A 24,761-nucleotide genomic window follows, 5' to 3' on the forward strand; every position below is an offset into this window, starting at 1 on the left:
CTGCACACCAGGGCAATTTCAGAATCCCAAATCAGATCTGTAGTTAACACCAAGCTATGGTAAACCAAGTGGCAACTATATACATGTATGGAAATCACACAACCCGAAAAACATATTAATGCACAGGTATTTCTGACTATCAAAAACGATGTAAACTTCCCTGTAGTAGTTAATAGATTAACAGACACAAAAAACCCAGAGGTACACCAACGAAAACACAGTGCAATGCTAGTACTGTACCAACTAGCAAGAACTAGCTAACCAGCTAAAAAGTCGCAATTAACTTCTAAATTATCGAAACCCAGCTACCCCCAGCTATTACCACGAAACATACATGTATTAGTTTAATAAAGTTTAAGCAGAAATTATCAAAATAAATCCGGCTTTGTTTGCCGGAGCTCGAACGTCGGACATCTCTTAGTCAAAGGGCGCGAACTTCGGCCGGTTTGTGGCAAAGTAACCATGACAACCACCTGCAGCTGGCGCCACACAACGTCGTTGACCGCAGTCAGACTCTCGCGTGTTTATGTCTGACTGACGTGCGCCGCCATAATGAGATTTAGCTGTATTAACGTTAAAAAAGCTCTTACAACCTCATTTCACTGTATCCTATGCACGGCGATTTATCTAGCTTTCTTAGAATGGCCAAATAATTTTTGTGCTCGTGATCTGAGTCCATGAATTATGTCCTGCATATAAATGTATAGTGGCAGTACATTTAAACAACTGGATCGCATTGTAATCATATGTAGACATCACACCTCTCCGGGAAGTTCCCTGAGTCTCCTGCAAATGGACCACAGCTCCCTCACACCCCCCGAATGATGTACAGCATCCCGGAAATCTTCTCTCGTCAACGCACTGAATTACGACGGCCAATATTATGTATTATTTTGACAATAATATAAGTAGATTATTCTTTTACTATATGTAAATTCCTTAATTATATTCCATTGCTACTTTACAAAAGCCTTCAGGGAGTTTGGTCTTTTCATGACAACTAAACAAGTGTTTAACCAGTGTTTACCTGAATAATACAGAAAATGAAATGACACTTGTTAAACTCACCTGAACGTACTTTTTACAGCCGTTTAAACCGCCATGAGCAATGCTGAAATCACTGTTGCAAATAGTTCAGCGCGTAACATTGTCATTATTTTTCATCCTTATTAAACAAGGATACGCTTTTGTGTAGTCTGAGGTGAAATGCATTTTATATTTTCGCTTTTTGGGACACTCTCCCTCTGTCATGACGCTCCACGGAACAGATCCCTTCGGTTCTCTAGGAGTTAAATAAAAGCCCGCCCGCACTGAAATCTGATTGGCTTATTTTGCTAAGTAAACCAATCAGGATGCTGTCTCTCTAGCATGGGCTTACATGAACAGTCACACACTCAGGGATCCACACGTGCCTACGTTCTCTCTTTCTCTCTATCTCTCTCTCTCTCTCTCTCTCGCTCATTCCGTCGTGCGCGCTACTGTCTCACGTGCATGCTCTTGTTTGCTTGCGCTAGTTTCCGGGATATTTCATTCAATTTAGGGGCATCAGGGAGCCACTGTCAATATGCGGGAGACTTGGGACGTCTTATTTGTACTATAATGATAACTGATAATTTTCAGGGAGCTGTGATGATATTCTAAATTGTGCAGGGTTATATAAGTACTGTGAAGCTGTCGTTATCTAGTTAAATGTTTACAAATATTTATTATTTTATAATATTTCATGTATATTTTCAAATTATTCACACCTTATTGTACCATCCGTCCATGCATACTTTACTGTAAAATCAGAACGATAAACCTTTAGAAAAATAATCGATTCTACAACTTAACTTGCCGCTGTCCAATTACACATCCATATTTTATTGCTGCAGATAACTGAGGTAGGTGTGGTATATAACGCTGAAGGTTAGATGTATAGTACAATAACATATGTACAACATGTGGTCATTTCAGTCAGACAAACGTTTAAAATGGAAAACGAGCTTTATATTTTAATATTTATATTTAATTTCCAAAGCACGTCTTAGTCGAAGTACTACACTGCCATCTATTGGACAAGTCGGGTTACTGAATCGTGAAATTTGTCTTAAATCATGTTTTTTTAGGACCACTAAAAGAGGATTATCAGTATGAAGGTTTATCAATAAAAATAATTTATTAAAATAAATATTACAGGACTGAAAATAAGATGTTCTTAGCTTCCAAAGCCAATGACACATTCTAGTGATTTTCCAGGAGACTGGACCTAACTAACCTGAGGCCTTATGAAAAACAATCAATCAGCTCATGTTGAAGCTCACAAGGTGTGGAGAACAAGAAAGACAAGTAAGGGAGAAAGGCAAGGTGCAGAGCATACACAAGCAGTGTAGCGGCACATCAGTTATAGTGTATGATTAAAAATACATCATTTCTCACAGTAATAGTGGCCCATTGCTCCTACTGTAGCCTCACACCTCCAGGGTCGTGGGTCCAATCTGCACCCCTGCTGTAATAAACAGTGAAATTATCACAGTGACACTGTTTATCAGTAAAATAGTACAATACTGTAGAAAATAGGGCAATATTTATGAGAACCTTGCCGATAAAATGCAGCAATGCACTGTAATTCAGTACGTAAACTGCAAATAAATAAACTGTAGAATTAGCTCAAATTAAATGATGTAACAATTTGCACTCGCTTTTTTGGGTTGAATTTAAACCCTTCTTAAGTAAAGTATACGCCTATTCTAGGAAACATTTTAAATAAATCAAGTTAAAGTCTGGGGCGGCATGGTGATGCAGTGGTAGGCACTGTTGCCTCACACCTCTGGGACCCGGGTTCGAGTCTCCGCCTGGGTCACATGTGTGCGGAGTTTGCATGTTCTCCCCATGTCGTCGTGGGGTTTCCTCCGGGTACTCCGGTTTCCCCCCACAGTCCATAAACATGCTGAGGCTAATTGGAGTTGCTAAATTGCCCGTAGGAGTGCATGTTTGAGTGAATGCTGTGTGAGTGTGCCCTGCGATGGGCTGGCCCCCCATCCTGGGTTGCTCCCTGCCTCATGCCCATTGCTTCTGGGATAGGCCCCGGACCCCCCGCAACCCAGTAGGATAAGTGGTTTGGAAAATGGATGGATGGAAGTTAAAGTCTACCTACTGTCACAGTACCATCCTATGATATTTACTCAAATCAGTTAAGGCAGCATATTTATACTCACTCGTTTGGGTAAATTGGGTTATTATTTTTTATGAGTAAAGTAAACCCAAGTTTAGCAAATAACACGCCTAATGTATTTAAAGGGCCCTCTTCAGCATCCAACACAAAGTGGTACCAGGTTTGATGCAAGGGTCTTTGCCAGCATGGCCTGATACAGTTTTCTGTCCCTTTGGGAGTAAAGGTCTTAGCTCAGGAGCTCATTAACATGTGGCTATTCTGCCAAGGCTGGGCTGCTCTGCAGCTGTGGTATATTTTACCCACCGTTATGAAGGAAATTCTGCCAAATACTGACCTTGCAAGATGTTCTCTGTTGAGATTTTAAAAATAAAACAACTGTGTTGCTCATGTAATGCTTTTCTGGGGTGATGTCTTTGTTAATGTAAGGCCATTTTGATTACCTGCACTTGGCCTTCTAGCCTTGTATTTGCAGAAATGAGCTAAGGCAGTGATATTCTTTGCTATGTGGATTCTGGAACTGCCCACTATCCTGTAGACCAATAGTGCTGGATTTATATTTGCATAGCATAGATTTTTAATTCACTTTCATGATGTTGAATAGGACAAGTGCATAAAACCTAATTAAAATTGAAATATTAAAAGAGCAAAACGATTTGATTTGCCACTAGGGGAGCTCTCACCTTCTCTCAGCCCTGCTAAATTTTGTTGCGTAGTCAAACAAGCTTTATAATCTGTGTCAATGAGCACTGCCTTACCGGAAATGCTTTCCCTGGAAATTATTCTAAACTTGTATTACGTATTTCAGGCGAAATACTTGAAAGTGAATTCGATTTATTAACTCCTAGATTTATGACTCCTGAGATTAGGCATTTTAAATGAACTGAGCTTATTGAGTATTAATTAAATTAATTCAGGGACATTGCAGTTCATTTCCTATGAAAAGTTACTTAAGCTAAATCCACTTACATCGTTTAGAGTGTTTAATAACATATTCAAGTTCAAGCAACTTGAAAAACTGAGCTTTTCAACTTAAATCATTTGAGGCAAGCAATTTCCTCTGATTTGAGTAAACTCGACCTAGCAAGGTTTACAGCGTGAGTGAGCTTCAGCTTCATTTATTCAAAATATTTAATTTCCTAAATTTGGGTATACTTTTCTTTAAAAAAAAATCAGTTTAAATATACCCCAAAATAAATGAGTGCAAAAATGCTGCCTTATTTAATTAGTGCAAATCCCACAAGTCTTTCCAGTGTTATTATAATAGTAACATACTGTAAAATTAATAGTAAAATAATATCTCTCCTGCCTGTAGTTTGTTGTAAATTTACATGACAATTTTTTGCTTTTATTTTAAGGGGCCAGGCTTGTAGCTGAGTAGCTCCATGTCTTTGGGCTCTTGAGCAAATCCCTTGATTCCCAACGGAGCAGAAGATGTGCATCAGGCTTGTGTGAGCAAAGACACTTGCATGGTACTGCTTTGTATCAGATGCTGATTATGGCCCTTTAATTGGCATTGGGGAAATTACTTGTTAAACTTGGGTTTATTATACTGGTAAAAAAGATGCACCCAAATTTCCCAAAATAAGTGAGTGTCATTGAAAGAATTAAAAGAAGAATTAAAAGTGGAAATAAACTATTATTTAAGAAATATTCCTTGGAACAACAAACTGCAGAAAACTGTGAGTCTGTTAATGGAAAATGTGCCGGTAATTTTCTTCCAGTACATTTTCCATTTTTTGACAGATTCTTTTTTTTTTTTACAGTGCAGGTGATAAAATCCTTTCAGAACCTTTCAGATGCCTTAGTTTAAGATATATATACTTTTTTCAGTAATTTAATTTGACATTATTTTATTTATTTTTGCATTTAAAAGTATTTTCTTCAAAAAAAAAATATATGTACATAAATGCACTAAAGGGTTTTGTCAGTAGTTGTATGTGTGATGCCTGGTTACGACAGAAGAGACAGACCCCGTAATGCAGTGTCCAACTGGTTTAATGATCAAACCAGAAACAAGCAGGGTCAAAGGGAGAATCCGAAGTCGTGGTCATGGGGCAGGTAAGAGGTCGGTGTCCAGGAAGGTCAGTCCTACTTGGAGTGACGGGACAAGACGACGATGGGAAGGGGGACATGAAGCAGATGGAGGAGCAGGGCAGGATGGAGCAGGCAGGTAGGGCAGGCAGGCGGATGGAACAGGCGAGACAGACAGGGCAGGCGGAACAGCAGGGCAGGATGGAGCAGGCAGGGGAAGGCAGGCGGATGGAACAGGCGAGACAGACAGGGCAGGCGGAACAGCAGGGCAGGATGGAGCAGGCAGGGGAAGGCAGGCGGATGGAACAGGCGAGACAGACAGGGCAGGCGGAACAGCAGGGCAGGATGGAGCAGGCAGGGGAAGGCAGGCGGATGGAACAGGCGAGACAGACAGGGCAGGCGGAACAGCAGGGCAGGATGGAGCAGGCAGGGGAAGGCAGGCGGATGGAACAGGTGAGACAGACAGGGCAGGCGGAACAGCAGGGAGGGACACAGCAGGCAGGGCGATTGGAGAAAACAAGAGACAGAGAATTGCTCGCTATGGCACATTAGAAGAATGGCAACAATACGTCACAATGAGCCTAGAACTTCAACAGCTTTATGACCCAGAGCAATTAGCTGACGATTGTCTGTCGGTGCTCGGTCCCGCCCTTGTGGGCGTGACAGTATGAAGTTCAATCATTAAAAATGTTCCTAAAAAGGAAACCTATGAGTTTTAAGAGACCTGTCTATGTTTTCTGTTTTGAATAGTTACTATTGCTCTTTAATAAGACAAAAGTATTTCTTATCCGGTTACCCAATCAATCGATAGAATAATCGATAGATTACTCGATTACTAAAATAATCGATAGCTGCAGCCCTATCAAGTTAAATTAACCCTGTCAGCAGAATTATGACGACCTGGACACACTTTCTGTACCACCTTCTTGGTTTTATCCGTCTGTGGCTACCAAAAGAAGCCATATAAGCTCAATTACCACCAGAGTTTTCCCCATATGCAAATACACAAGTGGTGCTGGACTGTACAGAAATCTTTTGTCAAACACCATCATCTCTTGTTCTGCAAAGTGAGGTGTTTTCCAGTTACAAGTCACCCACCACTTTCAAGGCCATGATTGGCATGGCCCCCCATGGTCCCATCACCTTTGTTTCTCCACTGTATGCGGGTTCTATGAGCGATAGAGGACTCCAGGACTTAAATAGGACGTGACTAATCAGGACGTGACGCGACCCAGGACGTGACGCGACGCAGCTCGTCGGCTCCTCATGTGTGCCACGCCCCCTGATTACCCACGTGTGCTTCCCTGATCGTCTCCATCTTTGTCTGCTTATTTTGATTAGTCACGTCCTATTTAAGTCCTGATCTTACCTGTTCCCCTTGTCCGTCATTGTGGATCTCTTGTGGTTATGGTGTGGTTTCGTGTTGTTCTATGGTCCCAGTTCCATAATTAAACCCGTAGTTTGCCCGATTTTGCCTGTCTTGCCTAGTCTTCGCACGCCTGCCCGCACGATCACCGCTGCTCTGCTATATATATATACACACACACACACACACACACAGTGAATTCAGTCAGGTCAGTGAATTCAAGCATGGTACTGCGATAGGATGCCACCTGTGCAATAAGTCCATCTGTGAGATTTCCTAGCTACTAAATATTCCACACTCAACTGTTGGAACTGATGGAAAAATTCGGAACAACAGCAACTCAGCCATGAAGTGGTAGGCCACATAAAATGACATCACAGTGCGGGCCTGTTTGAGGAGCTGTCTGTATGCTGGGTAGAGGAATGGAGACCGTCCAAAGTGGGGACCAGGTACAACCTTGTACGCCTCCTTCACATTGCTATGCATGTGTGTTTTTTTCCCATGTAGGAAATGTAAGGTGTTGTTGGTATGCTGGTATCACAGTCCCTAAGTTACAATGATTAAAATCACCAGTTACTGTAAACACTGTATCATTATGTTTGTTTTCTTGTGCGCTTATAGCCTCATTCAATGTGCCCAATGCTGCCGTGCAGTTTACATGTGGAGGAATGTAAACAGGCAGAATGAAAGCAGCGTTAAACTTCCTAGGCCAATAAAATTGTCCGCATTTCAGCATTCAGTGCTCCACATCACTTGAACAGTGTTTACATCACTTGAACAGTGACAGTTCGAGTACCACTGGTTGTTGATGTAAATGCAGATTCACCCCCTACTGAGTTTGCCAGATACTACTGTGCAGTCCCCGTGATGAATGGAGTGAGTCTGTAGCCAGACAGCTGATTCTACAATATTGTCCTTGTTGGAGAAAGCGTCAGGCTTTCCACTCCAACCCTGCACACAGGACCAAACTACAATACAGTATATGTTGGAGAAAGCGACAGGCTTTCCACTCCAACTCTGTACACACCATTAATTACGAGACAACACACTTAGAGTTTTACTTGCACAAGGGTAACCACACTCTCTGCATGCTAGGCTACAAAGGAATGTGTTACAAAGGGTGGTTCCCCTTGGCACCTTTATTTATAGTCAATGGGGGGCAGGGGTCTTGGAGTGAGAACAAAGAAAAGACTGTGAGAGTAAGAAGAAGTTCTGGTTTTACTCAGGTGGACAACTATTTAAACACGTGCTCAGGATACGTGTAAACTAATATAATCTAAAGTATGAAGGTAAAGAAAAACAAAATAATGTATAGACATATTTACACTCATTGCTGATTATACAGAAATGATAACAAATGATTACTAACAGTTTCTTCAACCTAACTGTCCTTGTCACGATATTAGAATAATTAGATTAATCCGCATGTCGAAGGGTATTGTGGTATGGAAATGAGTCCCGGTAAAACGTGTTAATGGAAGAACCCCAGTGCACAGTAAAGGCTACATAGAACCCATGGTCGTCTGTTTTATTTAAAAGCTCATCATAAAACATGGTGTCAGAAGTTGGTTGTTAAAATAATAGAACAAAATAAACAACTTACTGAAGAAAAAAAATAATGGAAGGGTTAAAGCCGCCGTCAGGACTTGATTTACGCACTGGCAACGTTTCCGAAAATTGGAGAAGATTTCGACAGCGGTTTGAGTTGTATCTAGCTGCTACTGGAGGTGCTAGCAAACCTGCTAAGGTATAGTCCTCGCTCTTTCTTCATGTGGCTGGTGAAGATGCAGTGGAAGTGTATAACACCTTCGCGTTTCACAATGCTGATGACAAGTATAGCTTGGAAATTCTCATGGATAAATTCGAGGAGTACTGCAACCCGAAAAAAAATATAAAACGTACGAACGGTACAAGTTTTTCACCTGTTTGCAAGGGGATATGTCTATTACCCAATATGTTACAGAGCTAAAACGAAGGGCACAGTCATGCGAGTTCGGTGATTTATTTGACTCACTCATTAGGGACCGTGTAGTCTGTGGCATTTCCCCTGATGCTTTAAGGGAACGACTGTTATGGGAGGCCGACATTACTCTCGGAAAAGCTGTACAGATATGTGTCGCGTCGGAGACTACTAAGGCACAAATACAGCAAATGCAAGAGGAGGATATGACCGCGCAAGCATCTCCACGTGATGGCAGGCATATTGATGCCGTGAAGCACAAGCAGATGCACCGAAAAGTTCCAATGCATAAAAATAAAAGTGAAAAGGAAACGAAATACACATTTCATTGTAAAAGATGTGGTACCGAGCATGCACTGCAAAGTTGTCCAGCTTTTGGTAAACAGTGCAAGAACTGTGAAAAAATGAATCATTTTGCTAAAATGTGCAGATCGAAAAAAATACATGTGGTTGATGATGAAGAAGACTCTAAAGAATGTAAAACTTTGTTTGTGGGTGTTGTGCAGACACAACCACCATCAGACGAATGGAGAGTTGACTTAAAAATAGGACCAGAAGCCTGTACTGAGAACCAGCACTGTAAACTTGTCTACTTACACAGGAGAAAAAATACCTGTAAAGGGAACATGTAACCTGGAAGTGTGCTACAAGAATGACACATATATTGTGGAATTTGTAGTGGTAAAAAATGAGGCAAAACCCTTACTGGGAATTCAAACTTGTGAAAAAATGAAACTTATTCAGAGGGTGATGACATTGAGCACAAATGATATTTTCACTGAATATTCTGATGTGTTTGAAGGAGCAGGTTGCCTTGAGGGTGAACACAGAATCCAGATAGATGAGAGAGTAGCTCCAAAAGTCCACCCACCCAGAAAGGTTCCAGCTGCATTGAGGGAAAAACTTAGAACAGAATTGCACAGAATGGAAAAGATGGAGGTGATTAAAAGGATTGACGAACCAACACAGTGGGTCAACCCTTTTGTGATGGTGGAAAAACCTAATGGCAGCTTGAGAATCTGTCTGGACCCTCGGGAGCTCAACACAGCTGTGATGAGAGAACATTATCAGCTACCGGCAGTGGAAGAAATAACAAGTCAACTGGCAAAAGCTCAATACTTCTCAGTTCTGGATGCCAGTTCAGGATTTTGGCAACTTAAGTTAGATGACGCTAGCTCTCGTCTTTGTACATTTAATACCCATTTTGGTCGCTATAGGTTTCTTCGTCTTCCCTTTGGGATCAACTCAGCACCTGAAGTGTTCCACATAACGGTGAAACAGCTGTTTGAAGGGATTGAAGGTGTTGAAACGTATATTGATGACATTCTTGTCTGGGCGGAGACAAAAGAACTGCATGACCAACGGTTAAGACAAGTGTTGGAGAGAGCCAGAGCTAAGAATTTTCGACTGAATAAAGAAAAATGCAAAATTGGAGTTGAGGAAATCAAATATCTTGGTCATATTCTCTCACGAGATGGTTTGAAGCCTGACTCCAGTAAAATTGAGGCCATTAGAGAAATGCCCAGCCCAGAGTGCAAAAAAGACGTGGAACGATTCCTTGGAATGGTCACATACCTTGCCAAGTTTATTCCTAACATGTCACGACACACTGAGCAGTTACGTCAACTCACTAGAGATGACAGTACATGGCAATGGCAAGAAAAGCATCAGCAAGCATTCACAAAGCTAAAAAGTCTGCTTACTAAAACACCTGTACTCAGATACTTCGATGTTCATGAACCAGTGACGGTCTCCGTTGATGCGTCCAAAAGTGGATTGGGAGCTGTATTGCTGCAAGACGACAAACCAGTGGCATATACTTCACATGCACTGACTGAGACGGAACAACGCTACGCAAATTGAGAAAGAGATGTTAGCCACAGTATTTGGAGTTGAGCGTTTCCATCAGTTTGTGTATGGCAGAGATGTCAAAGTAGGGTCTGACCACAAGCCTCTGGAAGCAATCATGAAAAAACCTTGGAATACAGCACCAGCCAGAATTTAGAGATTGTTGTTGAGGTTACAGAACTATCAGGTCAGTGTGCAATACAAACCGGGAAAAGAAATGTATGTTGCAGATGCTTTATCCAGAGCATACTTACCAAAGACTGATATGACTGACAAAGAGATTGAAGCTCAGGTTCACCTGGTTATGGCACACTTACCTGTGACAAAACAGAAATTGGTCAAGTTCAGAGAAGAAACAAGTAAGGATGGGACAATGAGGAAGCTAACTGATGTTGTGCATAGTGGATGGCCTGAAAGAAGATGTCACGTTGCTAAAGAAATACAAGAGTACTGGAATTACAGAGAGGAAATTTCGATCATGGAAGGCATTCTCTTCAAAGGAGAGAGGATTATTGTTCCAGAAACAATGAGAGGTGAGATGTTGGAACTAATTCATGAAGGTCACCTAGGCATAGAGAGTTGTAGGAGGAGAGCAAGAGATATGCTTTTCTGGCCTGGAATGTCTAAGAGCATTACTGATATGGTGAGCAATTGTGATGTGTGTCTCACATTCCAAACGTTTCAAAGCAAGGAGCCACTGTGTCCACATACCGCACCAGATAGGCCGTGGCAGAAGATAGGCGTTGATTTATTCACATTTGACGAGCAATACTATTTGATTTTGGTGGATTATTACTAAAAATTCATCGAAATTGAGTGGCTGAAGAGAGACACAAGAAGTATTAACATCATAACCCATCTGAAGTCGCAGTTTTCCAGGTATGGAATCCCTGAAACTGTTATTTCTGATAATGGTCCACAATTTAGTTCTAGGGAGTTCCAGAACTTTGCAAAAGAGTGGGAGTTTTGTCACAAGACCTCTAGCCCCCACCATCCTCAGTCTAATGGCATGGCTGAGAGAGGAGTGCAAACAGTCAAAGGCATGCAGAAAAAGTTTAAGGCTGCAGGAAGAGATCCTTACCTCGCTCTGCTAAACTGGAGAAGTACCCCGATGGAAGACATTGGAGCATCACCAGCACAGCTGTTGATGGGCAGGCGGATAAGAACCAGACTTCCAATTTCTAAAAAACTGCTTAAGCCTCACATACCATACAGTCCAGTGAAAAGTTTGTTAGAAGCCAGGCAAAGGAAGCAGAAGCAATACTTTGATAAAGGGTCCAAGTTGCTTCCACAGCTTCAGGTTGGAGACCACGTAAGACTTTGGCAGGATGGCATGTGGAATAAGGCACAGGTTACAGCACTTGATCGGCACCCCAGACCTTCTGTGGTACAAACACCGGATGGACATGTGTTCAGGAGAAACAGAAAGTTTCTGAGGAATACCAAGCAACAAGAAAACATGGCTCTAATGGACTCTGACAGTAAACAAATGCCACATCAGGAAGATTGTGACAGTTCCTGCACACCCAAGGAACAGGACATTCAAAACAGCACACCAGAAAGGAGTGTAAGTCCAACAGGACCAGAACCGCATCCAGTCAAGACAGCGAGCAGACGTGTCATTGTGAAACCAAGGAGGCTTTTTGAGGAGTAGCCTCAGTAACCAGTACATACTTCACGTTCTTATGTTTGGTACAATGTGTAGGGAGGTTGTGTACTACTAGTTAATCCTGTTCAAAGAAAGGAAAAAGAAAAAGTAAAAAAGTAGAAATTAGACACTGGTAATGCTGTAATGTTGGTTTAAAACATGAATATGTTGTTTGCTTTTGAGTGGTTTAATATACCTGTTCGATGGTTAATGAAGATAGTAAGACCTTTTTAGTTTTTTCTAAAAGAAGGGGGATGTCATGATATTAGAATAATTAGATTAATCCGCATGTCGAAGGGTATTGTGGTATGGAAATCAGTCCTGGTAAAACGTGTTAAAGGAAGAACCCCAGTGCACAGTAAAGGCTACATAGAACCCATGGTCGTCTGTTTTATTTAAAAGCTCATCATAAAACATATAGATTATATCTAAGCATCATTCATACTCAAATAAAAAGACAATTATAAATCCAGGTTATGAAAAGGTTTGTGTGTCAGGAAATGTACAGAAACAGCCTAATGCAGGTTTACAGGGACCTAAGGTGTGGTGTAGAACACAAGGATATGGACAGATTGAGGCAATGGCACAACCCCTCAATATGATCAATTCATCTACTCTGTGTCGTCCTCCCAGCTGTCAAAGTAATTGTCAGCAAAGTCAAGCATCTGCTTCATAGCCCGGAGGAGCAGGATGTCACAGGTGTCACTCAGCTCACTCTCATCATGGTAATTCTTCACTGGAATCACATTTGACGATGGGATGCCTAGACACTCGCTAGCTCTGTAGATCTGCAGAGAGACACATACATTCATGTATTTTTTTCAGCTGCTGTATTGCGACATTAGTGTCAAGCAGGGTTGTAATAAGTCATAACTGAAATGGTATAAATCTGCCTTTAGCAGATGCTGCTGAATGTGAATGTACAGTAGAACCTCGGAACTCGAATACCTCTTAACTCGCCCCAACTCTGATATCAAACAGGTCTGTTGAATTTTTTTTCAATGCAATATCTTGGATCTCAACCTTTCCTACTAGAACTTCTATGGGTCGAGAAGCATTCAACTGTACAAATTCGGACCTCGAAAGGGTCTATGGTGTTTAATTAGTGTCAAAACTCACGCACATAAAAACCACGCTTGCATATGCACTCGTCAGCAGAAATATCATCCTCACTATATGCTTGACTCTACACAATACTCGCTTGCCCACTCAGTAATAAATTATTAGTCTCAAAATATGAGGTACGTGTGTATGCGTTCGTGAGCAGAAAACCCATACAGTCTACGCGCTCGCTGCACCCTCTTATGGAAGCCCTTTAGGGCCAAAACGTCTTAAACTTTTTTGCTTTTTACTTAGAGACGGAATTATCTCACGGCTACAGACATTATATTTTTACATCTAAAGACAGACATATAACTTCACATACAGACAGCATTTTGCAATGCGTCTTGCGGTCAACAAAGTATGGAAGGCCATTTGGGACTTAATGTCTACTTTGATGTTCGTGTGAACACGTCAAACAAATTACATCTTAACACGTACATTATTTACGTGTCAAGCCATTCGGACATTTTAACACGCCTTAAAACTACATGTTAACGCAGCCAATTTGAATGTCTTAACACGTTTAAAATTGGGTGCTACCACTTTATCGGTTTTTCAGGGGAAGCCTTGCAGACAGTCATGGCAAGAAGAGAAAAATGTTCCTCGGTCACTAGATAATGATCTCAGGTGGCTGATTGACTGTCACTGCCTGATCGGTTCCATGTTTTTACAGTTTTTTTATTAGATTTGTTTAAAATACGTGGGGAAAAAATAAACAATGCAGTCACAGAATAATTATTTTGCATTTTAAAATAGTTCAATACTGCAGCACAGGAACAATACAAACAAAAGTATGGCAAGAAGTTTCAACATTTAGTCGCTAGACTGGATATGTATTGCAGATATCTCTAATTCAATTCTTCCTAGTCAAATAGAGCATTTCAGCTATCCACAATGACATTCTTCCTATCCACAATTGTCATTTCAGATATCTAGAATGGCTATGCGACGTACATCCGGTAAAATATAAGGCAGCTAAATTTTTTATGCCATTTATACGGTTGCTATGACCGTTCACTATAAACTCCTTATTACAAATAAGTTAATAACTACATACGTTTCGTTGCTGAATATATAGTTTTTGCTGTTAATGCATAACAGAAAGTGATCAAAATGATAAGTTTAGCTCATCTGAACTGTTCAGCACAAATACAGACACCAGTGCAGTTAAATCAATATTAGCCAGATTTACCATTTTTGCTCCAGTTTCATTAAATGTTAAAACTGTCAGTTATGCTTTGTAAAGATTTAAAGATATCTGTTCTGCCAGTTTAAATAAGCCCGCGATTCACCCCTCCAACAAATGGACTGTGCCGAATACAACATCACAGTCACGTTTGACACGTAATACATACGTTGCCTATACGTATTAACAACGTAGGACTCACATGGCTGAACGTAGAGATCACGGGACTACAACGTACAGAGCACGTACTGCATACGTATAGCCCTTACGTCAAAATTGTACGTTTATGCCAACCAATAGCATAGATGCATTAAAGGTACAAACGTCTTAAGAGGTTCAAATTGGCCGTATTAACATGCAGTTTTAAGACGTGTTAAGATGTCCGAACGGCTTAACACATAAATAATATACGTGTTAAGACGTAATTTGTCTGACGTGTTGACACGGGCGTCAAAGTAGACGTTAAGTCCCAAATGGCCTTCCATAACAAAGTGATCTTTCAAAATAAAATCAAAATCAAAATCTTCACCCTTTGGTTATTATTCTATGTGGCTTCTCTTATGTGCAATGAAATAGACCAGGGTGACAAAATAAATATTATATACAATATTGTCATGGAAATAAATGAATACTTATGTTTAATCAATAAGCCTATGATTACAGTTTAAAAGAAAATTGCGAAGAGCCATTTTCCTTTGCATCCCAATGATTTTGATTTCATACATCATAAATAAAACCACATATTTGTTGATAGTTGTCATGCCCGGCTTGTCCGCTCCTCGTGTGTGCCACGCCTGATTACCCATGTGTGCTTCCCTGATCGTCTCCTGCTGTGTCCGATTACTTTGATTAGTCCTGTCCTGTTTTAAGTCCTGGTCTTACCTGTTTGCCCTGTCCGTCATTGATGTTACCTGATGTTCGTCAATGCCTGTGTCTCGTCTCGCTCTACCTGCTACGTTTTCCCCGATTAAAGACCCGTTTTCCCCGTATCCCGCTTGTCTGCCTGCTCCTTGCTCGCTCGCCTGCCCGACAATCGCCCGCTTCCAGCGTGATCATGACAATAGTGATGTATTTGTGATTTTTTTTTCTACAGATCAGCTGCAATATATGGAGTCCCTAAGATGTCAGGCTGAGAAAATATATTTTTTATTTGTTTTGTGTTTCCTCTCAATAGTTTTGCGTTCCCTCACAATACTTTTCCGCTACTAATAATAACTGTACTCTGTCCATTTAAAGTACTAAAGATAGAATCAATGGATTAATAAGTATAAACCAAAATAATACAGACATGTCCAGTTATGTGTACTTTACTGTTTACAGTAACTGGCGGTCATTGGACACAGGGCAATTATCATTATCGTTATTATTATTGACTATTATTATTATTGTAATTATTAGGAGGGGCGGCATGGTGGTGCAGTGGTTAGCACTGTTGCCTCACACCTCTGGGACCCGGGTTCGAGTCTCCGCCTGGGTCACATGTGTGCAGAGTTTGCATGTTCTCTACATGTCGTCGTGGGGTTTCCTCCGGGTACTCCGGTTTCCCCCCACAGTCCAAAAACATGCTGAGGCTGATTGGAGTTGCTAAATTGCCTGTAGGTATGCATGTGTGAGTGCATGGTGTGTGAGTGTGCCCTGCGATGGGCTGGCCCCCCATCCTGGGTTGTTCCCTGCCTCGTGCCCATTGCTTCCGGGATAGGCTCCGGACCCCCCGCGACCCAGTAGGATAAGTGGTTTGGAAAATGGATGGATGGATAATTATTAGGAGCTGCATGGTGGTACAGTGGTTAGCACTGTTGTTATTCCACAAATAAACAGGATGGAAGCCACAAATGTAACGATCTACAAATAGGCAGAACGTGATCCACAAATGTGCAAAACACGTTTCATGTGTACAAATCACTCTGTATTTTTCTGGATATGATTTTACACAACACAAGCTTAAAAAATACAAATGTGTGGATATTTGTGCCTCATTGTACATATTTGTCAGTTGTCTTCTGTAGGTTACAAAGTCCCATAAAAACGTCCATATGGGGGCCACATCCCATGTGGTGACGTGTAACAACTTATTTAAAGCAAACTGTCATCCAAATAATGAAAAAAATGTTGCCAAAAACAGCGTATTTCATGGCACCACAAAATAAACGATATGAAATGACAAACATTATTGTTTCGCCATCCGATATATATCGTCATATCACACAGCTTTATATATATTAATGAAATGCATTCTGTTTATGCATTTTCAACGTATATATGTATGTGTGTGGAAGGAATACAACTGTGAAGTCTCTCTCCAAATAATGAACTACAGCTGCAGTATATGGAGTCCCGAATATATCAGGGTGAGACACTGAGTCCAGTGTTAGACCCTGAAACTCACCATATCCTTTATGTAGCAGCTGTGATACACCTTCTTCAAGTCCTTTGCCACATGTGGGCACGCTTTGTCCACCTTGGTCAGTAGCACCAATAGAGGGACCTCTAAAAACATCAACAGAAACACTGTATTAGTCATGTTGTATGCCAAAGGCACGGAAAGCGTTCAGTTTGCCATATTCCAGTCCAGTAAACTGAACTTCTCTGTGTTCATACTGAATATCCAAATACATTAGTTCTCATGGGTGAACTTATATTTCTACTTTCCCGTATGATTGTTCAGTATTATTCATGGTTCAGGAAAAGCAGGTGTTAAAGCATATTACAACATGTATACAAAATAGTCGCTTGTGAATTGTGACCCCCAGATCCACCCCCTCCCCCACTGACACACACTCCGTCATAGATGCCACCTCCCTCCCTGTTCTCCACACTCACTGACCTGCCGAGTTAGTTCTCTTTCTGATTTCATCAATTTTATTCTTCATTCCTTGGTCCACAATTCCAGTTGTGGAGGCGTCCATCACATACACCACACAGTGGATCCTGTCCTTAAGAGCCAATGTGCTCCATGCCTGAGAGTTATCAGCTTTCATTGGCTGCACAGGGTTGAACTAAACAAACAAAAAGGTGTGAATGACATACAGACATGCACTGACTGTGAGATCATAGGAAACTCAAGCGAAAAGCAATGCGAGTCCTTTCATATGACACTTATGTAACAACAGCATAACTGTATTCATATAGCAGTAGTTTTTGAGGTGTGGTTAGATACACAGTTCTTACCTGGTACTTGTTTGGAACGTAGCCCTTCAGGATGCTCTCAATATCTTCAGTTCTCACCCCTCCATCCTCCCTTGCTTCCAGTCCCATGGTGTCACACAGTAGGAATCCCAGAGGCTGTCCGCCTCGGCCCGCTTTCACCTGGTAAGTGTGATACTGGAAGAAGACACATGATGTCATTCACCTTCTACCTGCTTATCCAGTTCAGCAGGCATCTCAAAATGATGTAACTTGGTGGCCACTGGTGAGGAGGTCTTCAGCTCAGGCCACCCACTTTATTTAAACAATACAAGGATAATGGACTTAACAACCAGCATTAAAATGGGGGTGTGGGGAGATTCACTAAGCTTGGTGACACTGCTGATTAGTTTTTTATTTTTCAGGGAGACCAATCACTTGGTCTGCGGATTGGATTTAATAACCATTAAGAATCACATTATGTGCTCAACCGGTATGATGTGATTTCATATCACGGAAAATACATTTCAGCACCACATGTCCTGTAGGTAATGGCAAGAAGAACATGATGAGGGCGGGACAGTGGCTCAGTGGATGGTGCTGCAGCTTCACACTTCTAGGGCTGGAAGCTCAAATCGTGCCTCTGGCTCTGTGTATGTGGAGGTTGCATGTTCTTGCTGTGTTATGTGGGTTTTCCATAGGTTCAAACTATATCCTGCCATAGAGTCAATCCCTTCCTAAATCACAATGAGGATAACAAACAGCAACTGAAACAGAGTGAAGCTAAAAATAACAGAATATCGTCCTTCCTCTCAAGCAAGAACATCATATAAAGACATCTGGATACACGAATGTTATACCAGGAAATGAAGTTAGACAATCACATTACCTTCAAGGTCAGGCTGGTTTTCATTTCTCCTACTGCAGCTTGGCTTGTAATGTTGCCACGGAAGATAGAGTTGATGGAGTTGAAGAAGCTTGATTTTCCAGCTGTAATCTGACCAATTAGAAGAATCCGAGCCTGAGGCACTGAATCAATAGTGGGCTTGTAATCTTGCAGGTATTGCTTGAGATCAGTTCGTGTGCTAAAAGAACAGACATTGGAGTTGGAAATAGGAATTAGTCAGAATTCATAAGGAATATAAACGATCCCATAATAGCATATTACTATGGCTTCCTTTACATCTCATTAGTCATCTGCAACTGAAACCACTTAATGAAGTGTCATGCATGCTTATTAGAAAGTGTTTATTTATTTTTTATTTACAGATGCTAACCAAAGCTATGCAAGGGTATTGTTCAAGAGCCCAATGGTGACATCACTCTGCGGAACATAAAATCAGAATCAGCAACATAAAATAAAAGTTGCCTTGGCACAGCTTGTTACAATTGGAGACGCCCATTACAATAGACCATTAACAATTAGGGCATAAGCAGACAGATTAAATGTGAGGCAAAAGATACCCAGCAGAGATACATAAATGCAGTGTAGGTGATAAATGCAGTTATCAGCTGGTGAGCTAACCTGCAGGGCTGCACACTGCCCAGTGTTTATATGTGTGTTTGTGTGGGAGGGGAAGGTTATAGAACTCATGCATATTTTTAAAATATATGCGTAAAATATTGTGATGCTAGTAAAAAATAAACAAAACAAGTTGTTGATTATGTTGGATAAAAACGGGCTTCATACCTGTGGTCCCACACAACATTCCTCCAAGCTTTACCAAGGAGCTCTGGTTTTTCCTCCTCTGTCACTGGGGTACTGCTCCCACTTCCCATTTTCCGAACACCAGCTTTCTGACCTGTTCATGGAAAGCATTGTGTTTTCATTATCAGTCCACCAGTCCCTGGACAAACTGGGGTTAAGGGCCTTGTTCACATGATCTGAACCAGCAACCTGCTGACTACGGACACAGAGCCCTAACCGACTGAGCCACACACTGACCCATTACCCTTTTGCATGAACCTTTTTAACAATATACTTTATACATTTTCAATATGCTACAGCTGGCTTTGGAGTAAAATGTTTCTTACATGGATTTTTACAGTGCTTGAAGTAGGGACAATCGGGTGCTGGTCCTCCCCTTGTTATCTTTTACTGTTACTAGCAAATCAAACATAGTAGAAATGTTGCCGGTTCTCTGAAAAGGGAGACAAAGAGGTGCTAGGTACAGCCTCTCTCTGAACAGCCCACTTCAAGCACCGAATTTGTACTCTTACCTATTATACCTGGTACATTCAGGGCTGGTCCTCACCCATGTGGCGACCTGGGCAGGAATTACCGGCAGTGCCCCCCCTCCCCAGTGCAAACTCCAAAATAAATGTAGAAACAATAAGAGTGAAGAAATAAAGATGCTGGTGACTAAACAGTGCCTAAACCAATCTACAACATTAAATAATGGCTGTTTTTATTCTGAAGGGAAATTTGAATGTCAGATTGAACAATAAATTAACTTAAATATATAAATATATATATAAATACAGAACATTTAACAAATTTACACAACACTATGCATCCATCTGCTTTTAAGTGTATCCATGCAATGCCAGACGCGTCATTAAATTTGATGCCCCCCTTCCCCCCCCCCCCCCCCCCACGTAATTATTTTTAAACACATCCCAGTGTCGGAATCCTTTCCCATGAAATACAGCCACACTTTACACTATTCAGCTTTAGGCTTTTTAACTGGGCTTGAGGTAGCTACCGGCTAACGGTAGCATCTGAGTGAAACATGAACCAGAGATGGAACGTAAGGTGCAGTGATGCTTCTGCTGTCTGAGTAAAAGTGGGCAAATATTTCAATCAACACTTCAGGCATTTAAGTGACACCAACATAAGGCAACAAAATCTGCACTTCAGTACAGTCCAGTACATACTGATCGGTACCCATCCCTATTGTTCATTGTTTAATATTGATTAAATTTGTCTGCCTAATGCAATAAGTGATTTGTAACATTTTCATATTATATGAGTAGTGCTGCACGATGAATTGTTTTTGAATCGCAATGTCGATCAATATCATTATGCTATTTCATTATAGTGCTGAATCGCAATGTTGATTCCTGGATCCCAATGCGATCTCATTCTTACAGGACAACAATTCTGCCACTCTCTTCTCAAAATCATGGACAATTACCACACAGTGCTGCTGCTTCATTTTTGATACAATTTATCTGAAAATAAAACCAGGCATAGATCTTCATTTAAATAATGTTTTTGTTACACATCCAACACTTTTTTTCACAAAATCAAATGTAGTCTGCTTTCACCCTTCATTTTACTGCCACTAAGCTGCATTGCTTAAATTTTGGGGTGATCTGTGTCAAAATTTAATCAGTGCCAGTTGGCGCCCATACAAAGTTTGAACAACACCCAGCAAATTGTTTTTCAGTTATCATCTTAAGGGGATCAAATGTCAAAACTCCATTTTTCTTACCAAATGAACCCTAATGAGGGGCCCAATGTAACATTTTGTCAGATGCCCCATAATATCTAGGTATGCCCTAGATGTAGCATATTAAATAAACTCCTTATCTGTGATAAATATAATTGAATTTGACCAGCATATATTTTAAGACTGAGACAGACAGTGACCATGCTGGAATCATCAGGTCATTTTATTAGCATGGCATCTAATCTGGTGCTGGGTTAAAATGTGTATTTGAATGTGTAATTATACAGCTCTGGAAAAAAATAAGAAACCATTCTATATTTTTAAATCCTGATTTATTCCTGGGTTTAGTGCAGGAGGCTATACTACGAGGCAGGCTGCTTCCAGAATCAAAGTTTCTAAGATAGCAGTAAACAAGAATAAGGTGAAGCAGGAGGCAATAACCAAAAACCAGCCAGGTAGAGGGAGGAAGTCACTTTCTAATGCCAGAGATGACCGTCAATTTATCCGGCAGTGCCTCATAAATCGGAGGATGACCTCAAGTGACCTTAAAAAGGAATGGGAAAAACATTACGTGTAGGTGTGAAGTGCACTGCTAGGGTTAGGATCATATCAGGCTCCTAGAAGCAGGACTGAAGACCCATAAAGCAAGGAAGAAGCTCTTCATTAATGAGAAGCAGGGAAAAACCAGGCTGTTTTGCAACAGTTTGCAAAAAATATGTATATTTCACACAGGCATGTACCCATAAATTGAGAAATGAGTGAAACGGAAAATTTTGCTATGGTCTCAATTTTTTCCAGGGCGGTGTGTGTGTGTGTGTATATATATATATATACACACACACACACACACAGCCCTGGAAAAATTGAGACCACAGCAAAATTTTCTGTTTCAATCATTTCTCAATTATATAATAATAATAATAATAATAATAATAATTATTATTATTATTATTATCACCATATATATATATATAAGCATCATTTATACTCATGTGAAAAGACAATTATAAATCCAGGCTATGAAAAGGTTTGAGTGTCAGGAAAGGTACAAAAACAGCCTAATGCAGGTTTATAGGGACCTAACCTGTGGCGTAAAACACAGGAACATGGACAGATTGAGGCAACGGCACAACCTCTCAGTATGATCAATTTATCTACTTTGTGTTCCTCACAGTTGTCAAAGTAATTGTCAGCAAAGTCCAGCATCTGCTTCATAGCCCGGAGGAGCAGGATGTCACAGGTGTCATTCAGCTCACTCTCATCATGGTAATTCTTCACTGGAATCACATTTGATGGTCGGATGCCCAGACACCCGCTAGCTCTGTAGATCTGCAGAGAGACACAGACATTCATGTATATTTTCCAGCTGCTGTATCACAAGATCAGTGTCAAACAGGGTTGTAATAAGTCATAACTGAAATGGTATAAATCTGCCTTTAGCAGATGCTGCTGAATGAGAATGTACAGTAGAACCTCGGAACTCGAATAACTCTGATATCAAACGGGTATTTTTTTTCAATGCAATGTCTTGGATGTCAACCTTTCCTACTAGAACTTCTATGGGTCGAGAAGCGTTCAACTGTACAAATTCGGACTTCGAAAGGGTCTATGGCGTTTAATTAGTCTCAAAACTCACACACATACAAACCATGCTTGCATATGCACGCGCCAGCAGAAATATCATCTTCACTATACGCTTGACTCTACACAATACTCACTTGCTCAATCAGTATTAAATTATTACTCTCAAAATATGAGGCACGCCTGTATGCGCTCGTGAGCAGAAAACCCATCCTGTCTACGCGCTCGCTGCACCGTCTTATGGAAGCCCTTTAGGGCCAAAACGTCTTAAACTTTTTGCATAGAGATGGAATTATCTCTACAGACGTTATATTTTTATCTCTAAAGACAGACATATAACTTCACATACAGATGGCATTTTCCTACATATCTTGATGTCAACAAACTAATCTTTCAAAATAAAAGCACCATTAACTTCTAACCACAAACATCCATCCATCCATCCATTTTCCAAACCGCTTATCCTATTGGGTCGCGGGGAGTCCGGAGCCTATCCCGGAAGCAATGGGCATGAGGTAGGGAACAACCCAGGATGGGGGGCCAGCCCATCGCAGGGCACACTCACTCACCATTCACTCACACATGCACACCTATGGGTAATTTAACGACTCCAATTAGCCTCAGCATGTTTTTGGACTGTGGGGGGAAACCGGAGTACCCGGAGGAAACCCCACGACGACATGGGGAGAACATGCAAACTCCACATACATGTGACCCAGGTGGAGACTTGAACCCGAGTCCCAGAGGTGTGAGGCAACAGTGCTAACCACTGCACCACCATGCCACCCCTCTAACCACAAACACCATAACAAAATCAAATTCTTCACCCTTTGGTTATTATTCTGTGTGACTTTCCTTATGTGCAATGAAATACACCAGGGTGACAAAATAAGTATTATATACAATGTTGTCATGGAAATAAATCAATACTTTAATCAATTAGCCTATGATTACGGTTTAAAAGAAAATTGCGAAGAGCCATTTTCCTTTGAGTCCCAATAATTTTGATTTCATACATCATAAATACAAACACATATTTGTTGATAGTGATGTATTTGTGATTTTTTTTCTATAGATCATCTGCAGTGTATGGAGTCCCTTAGATGTCAGGGTGAGAAAATATATTTTTAATTGTTTTGTGTTTCCTCTCAATAGTTTTGTGTTCCCTCACAATACTTTTCCTAATAATAATAACTGTACTCTGTCCATTTAAAGTACAAAAGATAGAATTAATGGATTAATAAGTATAAATCAAAATAGTACAGACATGTCCTGTCACTGGATGATCGCTGGATGAGCGTGCAGGTAGGCGAGCGAGCAGGAACAGGCAAGCAGGCAGAGTACGGAATAATGGGGTTTAATCTCGGGACAGGGGTCGAACTGAACACAGGCAGCGACAAACATCAATGACAGACAAAGGGTTAGTGCACACCAGAGACTTAAATACACTGAACTAAACAGCAGAGAACAAGACACGACTGGGCACGATCAGGAAACCACACGTGGGAAATTAGGGGGCGTGGCACACACGAGGAGTGGACGGAGCGGGCGTCACATGTCCAGTTAAGTGTACTTTACTGTTTACAGTAACTGGCGGTCATTGGACACAATGCAATTATTATCATTATTATTATTATTTATTATTATCACCATTATCATTATTATTGTTATAAATAATAATAAATATAATTATAATAAATATGTATGTAAACAGAATATTAAAGTTGTATTGTGTACATTGTCCCCCATAGTTTAATGCTTAAAGCACACAGGACATGTCTGTATTACAGTACAGCAAATCACAAGTGGGCAAGTGCAGTGGAATCACAAATCTATTGTGTGGCAACACTGAAGTATTGTGAGAGAACGCAAAATTACTTAAGAAATGTTTTCCCACCCTGACCTCTTAGGGGCAATTTAGTCGTACGAACTGTACAGAAATCCACAGATAAACAGGATGGAAGCCACAAATGTAACGATCTACAAATAGGCAGAACGTGATCCACAAATGTGCAAAACACGTTTCATGTGTACAAATCACTCTGTATTTTTCTGGATATGATTTTACACAACACAAGCTTAAAAAATACAAATGTGTGGATATTTGTGCCTCATTGTACATATTTGTCAGTTGTCTTCTGTAGGTTACAAAGTCCCATAAAAACGTCCATATAGGGGCCACATCCCATGTGGTGACGTGTAACAACTTATTTAAAGCAAACTGTCATCCAAATAATGAAAAAAATGTTGCCAAAAACAGCGTATTTTATGGCACCACAAAATAAACGATACAGTGTAACATGAAATGACAGACATTATTGTTTCGCCATCCGATATATAGTCATATCACACAGCCTTATACAGG

At 40.8% G+C, this 24,761-nt stretch overlaps 3 protein-coding genes across 6 annotated transcripts in view; 1 reads left to right on the top strand and 2 right to left on the bottom strand.

The window, feature by feature from the left end:
- LOC125723844 (uncharacterized) overlaps positions 1-1,151 on the bottom strand; it is a 214,739-nt gene extending 213,588 nt beyond the window's left edge. The window contains exon 1 of the mRNA XM_049000681.1: positions 335-1,151. The gene's annotated coding sequence lies outside the window, so the exon portion shown is untranslated. The remainder of the gene's footprint in view (positions 1-334) is intronic.
- The window catches only part of LOC125723832 (NACHT, LRR and PYD domains-containing protein 12-like), a 240,480-nt gene that overhangs the window by 121,507 nt on the left and 94,212 nt on the right, over positions 1-24,761 (top strand). The gene's annotated exons all lie outside the window — the stretch shown is intronic.
- LOC125723838 (interferon-induced protein 44-like) overlaps positions 12,374-24,761 on the bottom strand; it is a 48,388-nt gene continuing 36,000 nt past the window's right edge. For all 3 annotated transcript variants that reach the window (XM_049000674.1, XM_049000673.1, XM_049000676.1), the window contains 7 exons: positions 21,988-22,144; positions 19,111-19,222; positions 18,310-18,505; positions 17,466-17,618; positions 17,122-17,293; positions 16,684-16,784; positions 12,374-12,795 (listed from right to left, as the gene is read on the bottom strand). In XM_049000674.1, the coding sequence (XP_048856631.1) occupies positions 12,619-12,795; positions 16,684-16,784; positions 17,122-17,293; positions 17,466-17,618; positions 18,310-18,505; positions 19,111-19,222; positions 21,988-22,144 (1,068 nt within the window). In that variant the 3' untranslated portion in view covers positions 12,374-12,618. The remainder of the gene's footprint in view (positions 12,796-16,683; positions 16,785-17,121; positions 17,294-17,465; positions 17,619-18,309; positions 18,506-19,110; positions 19,223-21,987; positions 22,145-24,761) is intronic.

Source organism: Brienomyrus brachyistius, unplaced genomic scaffold, assembly GCF_023856365.1.
Source record: "Brienomyrus brachyistius isolate T26 unplaced genomic scaffold, BBRACH_0.4 scaffold52, whole genome shotgun sequence".
Lineage (NCBI taxonomy): Eukaryota > Metazoa > Chordata > Actinopteri > Osteoglossiformes > Mormyridae > Brienomyrus > Brienomyrus brachyistius.